Source organism: Penicillium roqueforti (genome assembly GCF_015533775.1).
Source record: "Penicillium roqueforti strain LCP96 04111 chromosome Unknown scaffold_05, whole genome shotgun sequence".
Taxonomy (NCBI): domain Eukaryota; kingdom Fungi; phylum Ascomycota; class Eurotiomycetes; order Eurotiales; family Aspergillaceae; genus Penicillium; species Penicillium roqueforti.
This window is the reverse complement of record NW_024067569.1, coordinates 133,550-150,246: the sequence shown is the minus strand read 5'-3', so window position 1 is coordinate 150,246 and position 16,697 is coordinate 133,550. Positions and strand designations below refer to the sequence as shown.

Below are 16,697 nucleotides of genomic sequence, written 5' to 3'. Positions count from 1 at the left end.
GCCAGATTCAAAACATTCAACACAGTTAAATCATTTATCCAATCTAAGATAATGCTATATTAGTTGCCCAAGTCAAGTATATTCCACCAATCAGCATGTTAGCTCAGGGGAAGAGCGCCGGGCTCATAACCCGGAGGTACGTTTCACCGATACCAATTTGACTCACGAACGTCAAACTAACTCACAATAGGACCCTGGATCGAAACCAGGACATGCTATGTCTATCTTTTTTTTTTTTTTGCCCTCTCTTATTGTCCTCATTCCTTTCTTTTAAAGGTCCTTTTTTGCTAATACATCAAGCATGTCATATGTGGGGGAATTATTTGAAAGTCCAATCGTCGTGATCACCCATGCAGCATTCCAAGTTAAGAAGTCTTCATGACATCAGTAACCCCAACTAGGTATCATTTTGATCACCACGCAATAGCCCTGGGGCTACGATTCCCTAGGTCTGTATGAGATCGTTAAGAATATCATGACATACTTGACTCCCCGATATAGCCTCACATGCAAGGCTCTTTCATTCATCTAAAAGATGCCTGGACTTTGTCCTGCCTGAGAGCATCATACTGATGTAATCTATGGGTTCAATTTACACTAGTATAAATATCTGATTGACCATGACCCAGACGGAAGTCAATGTAAGGCTTTTCAGTTCTCTACTATTTTGGAAAAGATGACGGACCCTAATTCAGAACACCACCTTCACAGGTAAGGCATCAATCCCATCCCAACCGGTATCATGATGCTCACATTCACAAGGTACGGCAACTGGATGCCAGCAGACTACAAAGCTCACCAAGAATGGCTGGGGGGAATAATCAAGAAAGTCGACGACGAGTCTCAGAAACCCCTCCACCCGGTCCTAGAGGAATTCAGACAACTCATCGAATCGAACACTCGCATATACATGCTCTTGACTTCAATGTTCAAGGAAGTCCCACGGAAGAAGCGATACGGCCACGACGTAACGGGAAACCCTGAAATCCGCGACTATAACCATTTCCTGCGTGTTCTCAACCATCTCCTCACCACTGCGCCTTCCTGGACCGACAAGGCAAACCGCGTCGGGCTAGTCGGTTTGCCTATTAATGCCGTCCTCGACTGGCCGATGGGTACACCTAGTGGATATGCGGCCTTCCTAGATCCCGAGATCAACGCGATGATCAAGAAGATCTTGAATGTGTGGGGCGAATTCCTGCGCTCTCCCGCTTCCGCCGATGTGCTGAATAACACCTCTCACGGATGGTTCGGTAAGACTGGCCGTCGGGATCTTACAGCTGTTGCAAAGATCGGTCCGCTAGCGCAGACGGAACTGGAATTCCATGACATGTTTGAATGTGACCCATATGCTCCAAATCACGGCTTCAAGTCATGGGATGACTTCTTCACCCGCACCCTCAGGGAGGGAATACGCCCCGTCGCAGATCCGGAGGACGGAAAGGTTATCGCTAACGCGTGCGAGTCGAGGCCGTATAGGATTGCGCACCATGTTAAAGTGCGTGACCACTTCTGGATCAAGAGCCAGCCCTACTCTGTGCTCGATATGCTGGGCCATGATGAACTTGCGTCGCAGTTTGTTGGCGGCACTATTTATCAGGCATTCCTTAGTGCGTTAAGTTATCACCGTTGGCACGCGCCTGTTAGTGGGAAGGTTGTCAAGGCCTATGTTGTTAACGGCACTTACTATTCCGAACCGTTGTTCGAAGGTGTTGGGAACCCGGATGTTGAGCAGAAGGATATTGACATGGCAGGTCAGGTCACTTCGCAGGGATACATCACTTCAACCGCCACGCGAGCACTCATTTTCATCGAAGCGGATGAGCCAGCCATTGGGTTGGTGGCATTCATTGGAGTTGGAATGGCAGAGGTCTCCACCTGTGATATCACCGTCAAGGAGGGCGATAAATTGAAGAAGGGAGATGAAATTGGCATGTTCCATTTTGGTGGTTCGACACATTGTCTTCTTTTCCGAAAGGGTGTCCATGTCTCTGGCTTCCCAGAGCCCGGACTGGCAGAGAACAAGCCTGTTCGAAGCAAACTAGCAGTCGTCTCGTGAGGAACAGAATTTAATGCTCGAATTGCTCATATTTCGGGTAGAAAAGTTGGACTTCAATAAAGATCAGTATATTTTCCTGCATTTATGGTAAATATATCTCCAGTATTTAAAACCATCGGCAGCCTCATAAAGAACGAGCCAACGAGTTTTCTGCACAATAGACTGCGTAATTCATCGTTTACTGAATATAACATCAAGTAAAGCTGCTTCACTTCCAGATTTTCGATTCGATTTACTACAAGCGTTTTGGCTCTGGGAGCAGTGGAAACAGGAAAAGCACGTGATCTATCATATTGTCAGCGGTTGCTCCAGCGACAATCTCGGGGATACTATTCCCAACAACATTAGCTACTTATCGCGAGTCTTTCAGGGAAAAATAGGGTCAACTTTGCAGCAGACAATGTTGCGTTTAACTCGCCCCGATGTCTGCCGGGAAAACCCCCGCGATCTTGTCTTGGGTCGAAGAAGTTGCGAGGAGCGTGCCCGAAACCCCGCCTAATACCGAAAGACTGGTGGAAAACGCTTCAACTCCAGCATCTCAGCACAAACGCAAGAGGTCGGTGTTTGAAGCCGAGAATCCGATGTCGCAGTCAGACCCTCATAAGATATCCTACCGAACTACCTCTGAAACAGCATCCACCGTTTCCGTCCGCTTAGCTGACGAGATAATCTCTCTGGCCCCATCAAGTTCCGCGGCCAGTCGGGGTGGTGGGCGATCACGCTCATCGAGTCCATCACGCGTGAAGGCTGAACTAGCCACAGCCATCCCTCGGGTGGTCTATATACATGAATCCGCCGACCCTAAAAGCCGTGCTGCGAGTCAGCTACTAGCAGATTTAACACAAGATTCTGAGTTCAGTGGAAATGAAGATGTTGCTCAGAAAATCTCGAGTGCTTCGTGTCAATGTGCCACAGAATTCCGTAGCGAAGGCTCTTGGGTGCATAAGGTAGCACTGCCGCTATTGGAGAGCGCTATTGCAGAACTACCGTTGGAGTGTTGGAGCATGTATGTCCCACGAAGACCCCGTATCCCCCTGGTTCTTGCTAATTTCTGGCAGTCAAACAGAGTCCGTTGACCCCCAGTATCAACCTCGTTATACAGCCCGCGATACATATAACCGAAAAATTGATCTGGTTGTCGGTCTTCCCGTGAACGCTTACGAAGTTCAATATGAAAAGGCCGGGTTGCATACGACAGGGAAATACTTCAGCCATATGACCCATCCGCACACTGGAAAACGTGTTCTGGGTCCTGGTGTTGAAATTAAAGCCGCAGATGGAAATTTGGTGGAAGCGCAAGTCCAGATTGGGGTATGGATGACAGGACTTCTAATGTGGGCATTCGCACAGCGTAAGAGTGTCAAAGATTTGCCTCCCCTTGTTGGGTGCACTGCTGTTGGAGAAGACTGGAAATTTTATATTGCAACCGGAGTCGAAGAGTCGGGTGTCTTGAAAGAAGTAGTAGGTAATATGCTTTAGTGACTTGGGTACAATGGCTAATTTCTTCTCCTACAGCGCATCTGGGGCCCTTTATCTGACTTAGACGGCCGTACCACAAGTGTGAAACATACCACGTCTCTTTTAGGAACTCTTCGTCGAGTCATGGAGTACACAATCGGGCAGTACAAGGAAGGGATTTTCCGAGCAATCCCTTCCGTGGTTTAAAAGCTACATGGCCATTGCAAAAATTCGTCAAATAACGAATTTTACGAATTTTTTTATCCCCACGCCTCGAATTTGCTTGATATCTGGAAGATCTGCAAAGTATAACGCATGCAGCCTGTGATGTCATACTAAACGAACGGGGTTCTACGCCATTTTGAAGCATCCGTCGGCTTCACTCGTTGGAATTTAATTTCGGGATGGAGTCCAAGTTTGCGATACTCGCGTTTTGTTTGCTTTTGAGCCATGGCTTGGCTGAACAACGCCATCCCCATGCTGGATCTCTTGGCGATCTTCGCGTATTGCACTACAACAACCTCGGTCCCCAGAACAATGGCACTTCAGCTATTTTAGCACACGATCGCTCGAGCTATTTCGATGCTGTTGCAAAGTGCATTGCCATAGGGGAGAAGCTCTTCCCGTGGTCTTCGAGTGAAAGCAATAGTCAAATTCACTCCGAACTCGGTTATGAACTAGACTATCTCATCTTTGCAAAAGAAATACGAGATGATGACTACTTTTGGCTGTCGGAGGAAGAAAATCGCAAATTATGTTCTGCTTTCTCGATCGCCCATCGCAAGATCATACAGAAACCATGCAATGTGAAGCTACCAGCCCTCTGTACCTCAAGTCCGCCCGGAACAACCGATCGCGACCGAGCCGTAAGGGAAACCACGAAACTGACCGTCACATCCCACGATTATACCCTAACCGGATATCGAGATGCGCGTTCCTTCCGCTTCCTCGGGGTGCCCTTCGCGAGTCCCCCAATTAATGACTTGCGCTTTGCCCCACCGCAAGCCTACACCGGATCGAACAACATCGATGCGACTAGCATGGGGAATTCATGCATCCAATCTGCTTCAGCCCTTAGCACTGTGTCTATTGGTGGAATGTCTGAGGACTGCCTTTACTTGAATGTCTTCACCCCATTCCTGCCTCACAATATCACCAAGAACACCGCCCTTCGCCCCGTGGCTGTTTATCTGTATGGGGGTGCATTCACGAAAGGTACCGCAGCTATGATTGACTATGACGGAGGAAACTTCGCCAGCCGCAGCGATGTGGTCGTCGTCACAGTTAACTATCGGCTTGGAGCATTGGGGTTTTTGTCTACAGGGAAGCTGACAACTGGGAGCTACGGTATTCAAGACCAAATCATGGTTTTGCAATGGGTACAAAAGCACATTTCTGCCTTGGGAGGTGATCCATCGCATGTTACTGTCTTCGGGCAGTCATCTGGTGGTCAAAGCGTGGTAGCTCTGCTCTCTTCCAGCGCAGCGAAAGGTCTCTTCTCCGGCGCGCTGGTGCAATCAGCAAACTTCGACCTGCCATGGTTTCCTCGCGCTCTTTATTCTAAATACATCGCTCCAGAAGTCGGAAACGCAGTTGGATGTGACGGAAACGCCCCAGAAGCAACCCTCCTCAACTGCCTTCGTTCCGTCCCGGCTTCAATGTATCTTGATAACTCAACTGATTTCCAGACTGCTACAAAGTCCTTCTCATCCAACAAGGCAAATCACTTCTACCATAATACAGAACTGCTATCCGCAAGTGAACCGTTCATGCCGATGGTAGATGACACCGGATCAGGCGTTATCGACGACCAATTTAACATCCTCCTCTCCAAGAACAAGCTCCCAATCAACGTCCCGACCATGTTCACCAATGTCCGCGACGAAGCAAGCCTCTACATGGCCATTTTCGGCTCGACCCAGAGCCCACTCGCTACATTGCTTAGCGTTATATTCGGCGATACCCTCGCTCGGAAAATAATATCCTCTGGGGCATACAAGGTTAATGATTCCGATCACGATGCCGTCTTAAACGCTGCTTCCGATGCAGTATCGCACAGTCAGTGGACTTGCCCACAGGGCTATCTTCTCGAGAATTCCATTTCCATCTTTCCTGTCCTATACCAAGTCCAAATAGCAGATGGTCATGCAGAGACATCAAATATGCCGGGCATCTGTTACCCGAATACTGCGTACAATGCTTCCTGCCATACCTCAGATGTCTTGCTCGCGTGGGGTACCCTGAACACCAAGACGCAAGATGTGTATCCGTACTACGATGATTTGGATATTCTTCACTCACAGCTTGTTCATGATGTATTCGGTGCGTTTTTCCGCGAAAGAAACCCAAATCCGGATCTGGAGTTCTTGAAGATCCGTGGTCCTGCGTATGCAAGTACTCTCTCTATATTTGGTGGAGAGTCGGTTGGTTCGAACTCTTCGTTTGGGCGTTCTGAGAAGCGGTTTCTTATTGAGGAGTATACGGCTTCAACACGAAATATGACGCTTTTGGGAATGCCGCCGTCTACTACGGCCAATTTTGAGGACGAGGAGATTTGTGCTGTGCTGCGCGATTATGGTTTTACTTTCCAGAGGGCGCGGCTGTCGGATTAGATTCACGTTGAATTCGGTTTGGGTTATTAACTAAATCGCTACAATGAACGATTCTTGAACATTTAGTTTCAGATATATATGATGCACATTCAAGTTCAAGTTCATATTCGTGTGCGTTGATCTACTTGAGCTTGTCATTCCATACTCATTCAAATGGGGAGTATCATAGGTGCAATTAAGCGAGAAAAACCACAAGAAACAAAACGCCAATTAAAGAAGTCCGCCAGACATAAGAATGGAATGCTAGGTTCGTCGTGAAAAAGATGAGTCGCCAAAGGCAAAATGTTGTGATAGAGCCGATGAAAACCAAATATCCATATGCCCGAAAATGAAGAAAAAATGAAAGAGATTCGTTAAACATCAACGTGCAGCAAGTCGTGAGAATTATTCGTAAATCGGAACCCTCCGTGAGGGGATGTATCCGTCATCTTCAGGAACAGTGGCAGGAGGATATCGCTTTGAAGGGGAGCTGCGAGGGCTCGCCCATCCAGTTGTACGGGGGTGGAATCCAGCACTGCTGTATGATCGCGGCCGCTCAGATCCGCTTCCTCCGCTACTGGGTCGACTATTACCTGTACTTCCGCCACTATAACTTCCTCTTCTCATATCATCTGCGGCGTGAGTCCCTCGATGTCTCGGTACTGCTCTTGGCGGAGGAGTTGGTGGCCTGTAGAAAGGTGGGTCTGGAGCAGCTGGAGCAGGAGTTGAGTCACCGAATATGAATTCGCGGAATTTGACACCCGCTGTGCGCGATCGAGAACGGTCCTTTGAATGTTCCTTTCGGAAATCTCTCGGATCCCTATCCCGATGATCTCTCGGGTGAAACTTCGATGAAGGCTCAGAGTGGGATTTACTAGATCGTGAAGGGTAAGTCTCATACCCGCGGCGATTTCGGGTAGGGCTTATCGGTGACAGATCTCGGAATGGCCTGCGAGTGTAGGCTTCGTGGGAGTGACGTCTGGCATTACTGCTAGAAGGTGGTGAGAGATGCCGTCGGGTTTGGTGCTTATTCGGTTCCGCACGGTCCTTGCGGCGGCGTGCAGACTCATCTGAAGACACATCAGAGACATTTGGAATATCACCTGTTCCTGGGCTTAGTGGATGGCCGTGCCGAGCACCTTGGTCTCGTCCGCTTGAATAGGGCGGACGCTCCCCCCATGGGGGAGGGGATGAAACTCTCGGGGTCGAAAAGCCCGGTCGACTCGCTCTAGGCCTGCGTGTAGAGAATGCGGGATATTCTCCACTATATCGTCGGCGGTGATTGCGATGATCGGTGGGCCGATCGGGCTCCGCATGACTGTGGCGCTTTGACGCCGCCCGGCCTGAACGCGAGAAATAGTCGTCTTCGTCGGGCAGAGGATCCTTGCCACTAAAATGGTAATGATATGTCCCAAAGTCTGGCGGCGAAGCACGCTTCGTGTGTCTTTTCAGATAGTCACGCTCCAATCGCCGACTCACGCCTTCATGCCATTCAAGCATCTCCGGGTCAGGCTCAGAAGGAAACGCGTCTCGAGGGATCGTCTTGGGAAAGATCTCGCCATTTGCATCTACAATATCCCAAAGGCTGACTGCATTCTGCAAATACACTGAGTGTTCATCTGGGTCCATCAACAGTTGTATTGTCTGCCACCGCACGAAGCCAGTCGGAAGTAGCGAGGGAATTGATGGGGGTTCGTAAGGGTTGGCTGAGGGTTGGAGACTGTGGAAACATCCTAGTGACTGGTAGATGAATGACAGGGCTTGTGCCTTGGTCTCAAGGAATAAAGGGTCGTAGTTGCCGCCGACCTTGCGGTAAAAAGTAGCAAGTCGATCCGGGGTGATATCAGTGGTGGCGTTGGTATCGAAGGAGCACTTTGGGTGTGTTATTTTGGTATCCAATCCACTTCAGATGGGTCTAGAACTTACCATCAACTGCGCTATCCCTAGACATAGCTGTTCTAGCAGCGGGGCTGGGCTTTTGTCTGAATTGATCAGCGTTCCCCAGTTAATATCTGCAAAAGCCATGAATGTGGGGTATGAGATATTGAGAAGTGCATGCAAGCCGACTCATTAAAGCATTTCATCTCACAGGCTTCGAGGTTGGGCGCATGTCAAGAGAGAGGTGACAGCGAAGAGGAAGAGAGCGGTCAGGCACACACGGGACCCACTGCGGGGAACCAAAGGAATGCGAAGTATGGAAGGGATATGAGTGAAGTATATAGAATACAAAGAACAATGAAGATACTTAACTATTAGAAGATGTCTGATATCTCCATGAGTTGCACGGCTGAGAATACATGTGACTTGATGTCACGATATCCGTGACTCATATACATACGCTGCATGACTGTGAAGCCTGATGTGGCGCTGTAGATCTGACCCAATCACCAAAAGATCTCAATTAAGGGACAATAATACCCTACGCTAAACTACTTTAGGTAAGGTGTATCTAGATCCATTGGATTAGACGAAATTGGTTTTGAGCTGAGATTTTGAGCTGGGATTTTGTGCTATGGACTTGCGGCTAATTATCTGTTGTAATCCTTCCTGGTACCCTCGCTAAACAGTACTTGACTATCATGACATGAAAGGCTTTAATGACCACGATGTAGGCCTTCCCAAGGAGCCCATGACAATGAACCACCGTTGTTGCGACCATCTCCTTGCCTTCTCTATTATTGTCCTTATAGCCCGTTGGAAAATGCTAATCTCGTGTCAGAATTGAAATCTGAAAGTTGAGATGACTGTCAGCCTCCCCCAAGACAATCTCGTTCTCCGCGCGCGAGATGACAGGAAATACTGTAATAGTATCGATGCCTTTTTTCTCGGCCGCTGCCTGTATCTCCGTGGAGCGCTTCACGCCAAAGATTGACATAACTCCATCTCTAATCCGCATCAGGACTGAAAACCAGACAGGTTGTCTCGCAAAGAAAAGCCCGCGCAAGGGCATCTGGGCTGTATTCTCCAGACTTGGGTACTGGAAGGGACACAGCAAATGCGTCAACAAAATAAGCTGATTTATATGACGATGGCAACCTGCTTTCACTTGGAAAGGAGACGGCACGAACGGGTGCTGGTAGCATTTTTCCTTGCGCTGAGCTAGTGTGTAAAGAAGACGAGATTGGGATATAAAGAAGCGAGTGAGAGCGCGGTCGAGTTTGTGCTATGGCGACGCGAAGCTTTGTTTGACCAACAAGCCGTGGAAATGAAAGCATTAAGTTATGTGGCTTATGTATCAACATGGCTATGAAGACGATCGAAGGGATGACAACCGTTTTATCGAGGGTATGATCCGTCTAGTAGTCTCCGAGGGTACCCGAATAGTTGCCCGTAAACATCCGTATTGAAGAGGGGACCCTGCCACGGGGACAGGGGCACCGACAGCCCTGCCTGCAAAACAGGTGTGAGAGCAGAGTATTCACTGGGAGTATTAGGTTGCTAGAGAGGAGAACACCATGGGGTGACTACCGAGAAGAGAGGTGGAAAGGTGTCTGCGTTGCTATCTATGCCTCGGGAGTGCTTTTATATCACATAGCCGCTTAGTCATCCTGCTCTGGGAACCCCCACTGCAATATAAAGTGCAGGTACCTGATTGGCCCAAGGGGCCATATGAAAAAATCAATAGACATTGGGACGAGGTGTCAAGGCCTAAGCGGGACGAAAAGGCATACACACGAGTAACTAGTCAGGGGCAGACATCTTAGTATCTTCAAAACTGCAGTGGGGGTTTCCAGAGTAGGATGACTAATCGGCCATGTGATATGAAAGCACCTCCGAGGCATAGATAGCAATGCAGACACTAGACACCAGACACCAGACACCTTCACTTCCCAGTAGTCACCCCATGATGTTCTCCTCTCTAGCACCCTACTACTCCCAGTGAATACTCTGCTCTCACACCTGTTTTGCAGGCAGGGCTGTCGGTGCCTCTCAGGGGTCCCCTCTTCAATATGTAAATTAATAAAAAGTATGCTAAGTCCTCTTTCTGTAGAACTTGCTGAAAATAATTGATATCTCAGACCCCGTTTCTGTAACTTTCATTGCAATTTCAGACAAATATAGTAAACTAAGGAGAGGTCATTCAGTCTAAACTCCCGAACTGATGCCCAAATCTCTATAAAATGCCCTCAAATCGGGTTGTCGACCAAGGAATTCTGCCATTGTCGTGTTCTCATTTTGACTGCCTCCTTTTTCTAGAGCCAAGTGCCTGAATCGTCTCATTGGGGTGTGATTCAATGGATTTGTTTGGAAATAGGATTGAAATATATCGACCGAATAAATTCGCGAGCTGGAAAGTGTTAATATGAGCAAAATCATAGACTTGAAAGCCAGCGAGACCAAATATCTTACTATATGTATCCGTAATACCTAGCATCATAGCCTGAGACAAGATGACCGAAGTTTGCGTATCCATGCCCCCAGTCATCCTTTTCATCGCGCACACAGGAGCTATTCAAACCAACGACTTGGCGCTGGAGGCGATTGTACAGCTTTGAGATGGAGGTGGTGTTAAGGGCTTCTGAATCGCCGATTTGATGCACTGCCATGTCAAAGGTTGCGAAATGGATTTGTTGCAAGGTTGAGAGGACGCGATGTGATCTTTTTGCGTTAATGAAATTTTGGAGCAATGAGAATGGAGATATCGATGATGTAGAGGTATTGACATTGTTATTATGCGTAGGTCGGGTGGTGGAAGGAGACAAAAGAGAAGGCGAGCTGATAGAATGCAGTATGGACTCTTCCCAACACCAGCTTTCGAGTAATAGGCTAGGGATCTCGACAAAGTCCCTCGCCACCCTAGTGCCATGGAAACGAGAGAACGTGGTTTTTGACACCAAGTTGTGAACAGCATGTCCAAATTCATGGAATAGAGCAATCAGATCATCGAATTGTAGATTGGCTTGGTTGCTGATGGTAGGTCTTGCAAAATTACTGAGGATTGCAGTAACAGGATACCACCTGGTTCCGTTTGCGAAAGTGAAGCCAGGCTGGAGGAGAAAGTTGGCGACACGACCACCGAACTTTCCTGCCCTCGAAAAGAGATCTAGATAGAGATAACCCAGAAAGGGCTCTGTACAGTTGACTGCGTCACTGTCATCCCAAACTGCGAATAATCGGACGTCCTCATGCCAGACAATCCCATTCCGATCTTTCGACTCGGTTATCCCTTCAAATCTGATTCCGAATAGCCTTGCTACCATCTGCATAACACGCCGTAGAACATGTTCTAAAGGGAAGTACGCCGATACCAGTGCGTCAATATTGGTGTGAGCATCTTTGTTCGCTTGCAAGCGGCTGTAGAAGTGGTGGTCCCATAACTGATAAGAGTCACTAAAGGTCTCTGACATTTCCTCCAGATGAATCCGTTTGACCTCCTTCAAAAAGGCAATCTCTTCCTGTCCGGCAGCATTGAGATCTTGCTTCAGGGCCCAGAGCAATTTATCCACATCGCGGAACGATCTCACCATATTGCCTACCAAGGCACCGTCTGCATGATTCTGAAATCCTGCTATCCTGGCCGCATCATTGCGTAAATTGACAATTTCTGCAAATATTGCCGCATTCTCGTGATTCTTGTTCTCATTTGCCACGTACACCCTCTCCCGTGTGTGTGATCCCGTCGCAGATCGCAGCACAAGCGAGACCTCCGCTCGTCCCAAGGGTATCTTGAACAAATTATCACCTTTAGAATCCGATTCCAACTTCCAGATGGAAAGCCACTCATCCGATACACCTTCCAGCTCTGCTCTGCTAAATTCCAGCGTCGGTGGTGGATGCTTCAGATTCTCCTCATACGCATATTGGAGTTCGCTGAGCCGTGTCTGAATTTGGTTATATTTTGTCTGTTCTGATGGGTTCAGATGAAGACCATGTTGTCGAAAACATCTCAACCGATCATCAAGAAAATGCTGCTGCTCTGGGAGGAGGGTCTGTCCCCTTTGCGCTACAGCGGAGACGAGTCTGAAGATGCCGCTATGTTGGCAAGATTGCCTTTCGAAGCTCTCTATCATCTTCATGGACTCAATAGAAGCGTTGTGCACATATGTGTTGCTCGTCACGGACTTATAGAATCCAACAATATGGTATCTGAGTCCGCACAGATTTTCAAGGTTTGCTATGGGCAGCAAGACGTTCTCGAACGTGGCTTTCGTTTCATTGACATCTTGTTCAAGGGAATTATATAATTCTCTGCTCGTCTCAATACAATATTGAATGTCTTCCATGATGGATGATGGGGTTCCTAGAAAGGAAGGTGGCGCCTGTGGCGGCCTGCATTGCACATTTGCTGACGGCTCATGGAATGGAGTGGAATTCTTGGAATCGGATATTGCTTCACCTGCAGACGCTTTGGCAAGTTCGGATGATAGGGTTGAAAATTCTTCGGCCCAAATATAGAATAGAGCGGTGGTTAGAAATATTATGCCGCCGAAGAAGATGAACGAGACGCGAAGCGGCGGAGCCATTAGACTGAGTTGTGAACGACAAGAAGATATGGTTCATGGCAAATAGGAATGAATATAGGGGTCTTCATTTGATTGTGAGCATCTGTGTTCAAATGTTTTGCTTAGACTGTCACATCATAGGCTCCCGAGGTCGGGCCAGACTAATGCATGATTACATCCTTAGTGCCCCATAGGGTAATCAACCTTGGAAGTTGCATGAATGATTACCCGTAATCAAGTAACACCAGTTGACGGAAATATATAGTACGACAAATGTAAGGCTACCTTCGGTGGTGACTAAGTAAAACTAACGGGTTGACGAATTGTAGCGCGTAGGGTCGTTTTGGCCTAATTGAGGCTCGAAGAAAAGTAAGGATTTCTGAATTACCATTGCAGAGAGCTTAATAATCCGCCAGCCTTAACTAACTAGATTGGCAAAATGGAGCTTTTGGCGCCATAGAAGTTCACACATCACTACTTTTTGGGGTGGTAATATATGAATCTTTCATGTTCATGGGGTCATCGGGCCTGGTATTGTTACGAGCCAATTCGATTCAGAAGAAAAAAGTGCAATTCAAACCAAATTCTAAGTACGAAGAAGAAAGGAAAAAGAGAAACTATCTGAGTGCGCGTTCTCCCCTTCTTATACTCTTGCGTTTGTCTCGTTTAATTCCTGTTTGTCAGTTTGGGAAGGTACGAGGGCGTGGTCGTTCCTTCCTCGTTTGGCAAGTACGATCCTTCCCAGATCGTCACAGTTATTCCGTCCCGGCAAGGGTGTAAACCGATGCCCAAAAGCGGTCTAAATTGAGGCCAAAAATCAGGCATTAAGGCCTCATTTAGGCCAAAACGACCCTATGGGATAGTTGACTAACTAACTAGTTAACTAGTTACCCGCCATCCTATCTACTAGTTTGTCATCCAAGGACTAGTTTCAAGTTAGTCAAGTCTACATCGTAACTAGTTGACTTTAAAAAAAGGAATAATTTTCGCATAAGGCAAAGCACGAAGAGACTGAAAGCAACCAGATTGAAATTTCAAGAAAGTAGAAAAAAGTAAAAGGTACTGGGGTAACCAAATTTACCCTACGCTTGCTCCACAAGAAGGGTTGTAGAGATGTAAGATCTCAAGGAAAGAACGCCTGCAGTCCGAGCATCCAAGTATATCTTCCGGTCCAAGTATGCCAGAGTCTGGTCAATCGCCCAAAAAATGAACAAGCTAGTCGATATGTAGGTCTCAACAGCATCACATCGGGTGATCGATTCACCAAGATCCGTAAGCAACTGAGAAAATGACCGAAGCTCGTCCCTCGGTTCAGAAATTTGGTAGGGATACTGTTCAGCTGCTTCTTGTAGATGCCCCGCAACTAGAACCGCACAGTTTTTCAAGACGGATGGCCTCATGATGTCCAATGGCGTAAATTCATAGCCTACAACATCAAGAAACCATTTCTCAAGGCGATTATATATGGTATCCCGCGTGAGACAAAATATGTGCTTGCGAGCAGGCTTCCGGATTTCTTCCCGGCCGTCTTGATAGAGCTTCAGGTCTAAAAGCCCATGTTTATCGTATGACATGACGTTCGTCAGTCGATTCAGCAGGCATGATTTTTCCATCCGATTTTGATCAGAAGTCAAGAAACAACCCCGATCAAACTTGACGGAGGTGGTTGAGGGCGCGCTGATAACAGCCTGTTTCCATCGGCCAAATGCTTCGCCGCTGAGAGTGAGCCTCGATGCATCCAGCAATTTGGACATGTGACCATGACTAGAAATCTCTAGGATTTTTTTCTGAATCACGGAGGCCTCTCTCGCGAGTACTGCCACAAATTCGGAATTGGAATTATTCTCCCAACGACCTAAGATCATATCGAATATAGAACTTTGCCGACCTGCGTCTCCTTCTTGGACGGGGAGCAAGGAACCGGGACTGTCGGATATGAGATGAAACGCCGCAATAATGCAACTGCGAGCGCTCCCATACTTAGTCCGATAGCGATGGTGAACCAAAGAACCAGCACTGAATGCAACCGTTATCGGCTGGTCTGGGTATTGTACTTCAACAACACATGGGCTTTGATTGTATACGCGCTTCTGAAACCCAAAGACGTTTTCCAAGGAAGTTTCTGTCAAGAATACACTGTCGTTTTCTGTCGACCAAGGTCTACCGACTTCATCTAGGCGGATGCGGCGATTGCCGAGATGTGTCCCGGGAATATAAGTGAAGTTCTGGCCCGTCGGGCCTCTGGGAACTCCCTTTTTCCACCCGACAAGAACCTTGAACTCATGTCGGAATGGAGTGTTGTCAATGTGAAGCATGTTGTCTTGGGCATTGACTGAGATTGGTTGGGTGTCTTTTCCTCGCACATCAGTCATTCTGATCGCACCGCCCATCGTATATGCAATCAGAGCAACCAAAAGTGGGTGAATGAACGCGTCATTATAGATCTTGTTCTTCAAAAAGCTTGGATGTTGGGAGAGATTGAGGAACGAATGTAAGAACGCCTCACTGCCGGATGTCGCCATCGCTTGCGTGTAGTCCCCAATCAAGGTAGTGAATCGTGCTTTGTCAATGAGACCAGCAAATACAGCACATCCCTCGGTTTTCAGAACCTCAACTAGCTTTAGAAAGGCACTGGTAGTGCGGGGGTCGTCCCAGGCACCAGACAACTCGTGGATGAGTTTCTGTCGGAAAGCTTCATTTTCTTCCTCGTTGTGGTGCTTTCTGTACTTGTTTGTTTCGAGGCTCACAGCAGGACTAGGTGGCGCCTGGGCAAGATGCTGAGCAACTAGATTTTGAGGGTCGATACTAGGTTTGATTTGAAAATGCAGAGGAAAGGTGTTGTCGTGTGTGGTACCGTTTGTAGTCTCATCAAACACTCCAGTTGTCGATTGGTGATAACCATATGGGTGTTGGTGCTTCCAAGTTGCCTCCATGATGAAAACGAATGAGATAGTGTTTGTTTGTGAACTTTGGCTAGTTGGAGATTCCGCCTCTTCTGTCCGTATATGTAAGTGCTTCTCGTCATGTAAAACCGTAATAAACACGTGGGTGTAAGCTGATTACTCGGTGGAGAGACAGTCAGCTCCCGAGATTGTTACCTGCATAGATGATTATCAGGTAATCAAAGTAAGCAGAAAAAAAAGTGCTGCCATGACGATATGATCGCATAACGTGATTTGAGTCTGACAATGCATCTTTTTATATCATTGAGTTTTCTATAGGAACTTGAACCCGCTTAGGAGAATTCTACGCCCTGACATAATCGGTTTTTCCACCTGTTCCTTTACAATATGTTCTCGAATCAAGAATATGTTCAGTTGAGAATGGAGATACCAGCAGAAGACTGTGATCAAGACGACAAATGTTCGGTCACCCGGCACAGAATACTCAGGGACTGGTGGAAGATTCTCATTCTGGTCACAGCAACTTCTAGCCTGATTTCATTTGGTTCTTTCTCTCTCCTCGGATACCATATGGGAAAAGCCTCCAGGTCCAATGATTGGCAACATCTCTCCAACATTCAATGTGGCACCACGTTATCTGAAGCTCAAGAGCTAGGATGCGAGTTTGACCTCGTCACCAACAACTGGATGCCAAAGCAATGCGCGGATCCCGATACAACCAGAGAGTTTCGCGAGTGGGTGGCTAACAATGCACGCCTTCACCAGTCGTGGCCTTACTACCTTGATGGCAAAGGAGAAAGGCAAATCGCCTCAGAAGAAGATATGTCCAAAATGATCGGCCAGCGACTATACACAACCACGGAGAACCACTTGGGACATTGCACTTTTCTCATGCGCCGATTGCACCGCTTCATAAACAACGGTGCCAGTATTATATCGCAAATCAACCTAAATCATACGATTCACTGTTCCTCTGCAATTTTGCAGGCGATTGGTAGTCCTGATTGTGATGATCGTGGCAAGATTACATCGGGATTCGATGTGGGCATTGGTGGATGTTAGAGTGTGCAGCATATGGGATCCACATTGCGAATGTATTCTGTGAAGGATGCTATCCTTCTATCACAGGAATCCGTAGCTGAGCTGGTAATGGTACGCAAGCTTATCATGCATAGTTATTATTATTCTCTTTTTCGGGGCCAAGGCTGAAACAATGATCTCCATGTATGTAATTCAAAGACAT

The 16,697-nt window shown here is 47.5% G+C and overlaps 6 protein-coding genes across 6 annotated transcripts; 3 read left to right on the top strand and 3 right to left on the bottom strand.

The window, feature by feature from the left end:
• Positions 1-676: 676 nt before the first annotated feature.
• On the top strand, positions 677-2,059 carry LCP9604111_3258 (uncharacterized protein; the record flags this gene model as incomplete). Its single annotated transcript, XM_039070826.1, has 2 exons — positions 677-711; positions 763-2,059. 2 exons carry the CDS (start codon positions 677-679, stop codon positions 2,057-2,059), a joined length of 1,332 nt encoding a protein of 443 aa, XP_038930525.1.
• Positions 2,060-2,481: 422 nt separating this feature from the next.
• On the top strand, positions 2,482-3,724 carry LCP9604111_3257 (uncharacterized protein; the record flags this gene model as incomplete). Its single annotated transcript, XM_039070825.1, has 3 exons — positions 2,482-3,065; positions 3,118-3,520; positions 3,575-3,724. The coding sequence occupies 3 exons, from the start codon at positions 2,482-2,484 to the stop codon at positions 3,722-3,724; spliced, it is 1,137 nt and encodes a 378-aa protein (XP_038930524.1).
• Positions 3,725-3,921: 197 nt separating this feature from the next.
• On the top strand, positions 3,922-6,129 carry LCP9604111_3256 (putative cholinesterase; the record flags this gene model as incomplete). Its single annotated transcript, XM_039070824.1, has 1 exon — positions 3,922-6,129. One exon carries the CDS (start codon positions 3,922-3,924, stop codon positions 6,127-6,129), a length of 2,208 nt encoding a protein of 735 aa, XP_038930523.1.
• Positions 6,130-6,513: 384 nt separating this feature from the next.
• LCP9604111_3255 (uncharacterized protein) lies at positions 6,514-8,133 on the bottom strand (the record flags this gene model as incomplete). The annotated part of the gene is made up of 2 exons (XM_039070823.1): positions 6,514-7,980; positions 8,035-8,133. 2 exons carry the CDS (start codon positions 8,131-8,133, stop codon positions 6,514-6,516), a joined length of 1,566 nt encoding a protein of 521 aa, XP_038930522.1.
• Positions 8,134-10,457: 2,324 nt separating this feature from the next.
• LCP9604111_3254 (M3 family metallopeptidase) lies at positions 10,458-12,332 on the bottom strand (the record flags this gene model as incomplete). Its single annotated transcript, XM_039070822.1, has 1 exon — positions 10,458-12,332. The coding sequence occupies one exon, from the start codon at positions 12,330-12,332 to the stop codon at positions 10,458-10,460; it is 1,875 nt and encodes a 624-aa protein (XP_038930521.1).
• A 1,301-nt stretch (positions 12,333-13,633) lies between these two features.
• On the bottom strand, positions 13,634-15,484 carry LCP9604111_3253 (uncharacterized protein; the record flags this gene model as incomplete). Its single annotated transcript, XM_039070821.1, has 1 exon — positions 13,634-15,484. The coding sequence occupies one exon, from the start codon at positions 15,482-15,484 to the stop codon at positions 13,634-13,636; it is 1,851 nt and encodes a 616-aa protein (XP_038930520.1).
• Positions 15,485-16,697: the final 1,213 nt, after the last annotated feature.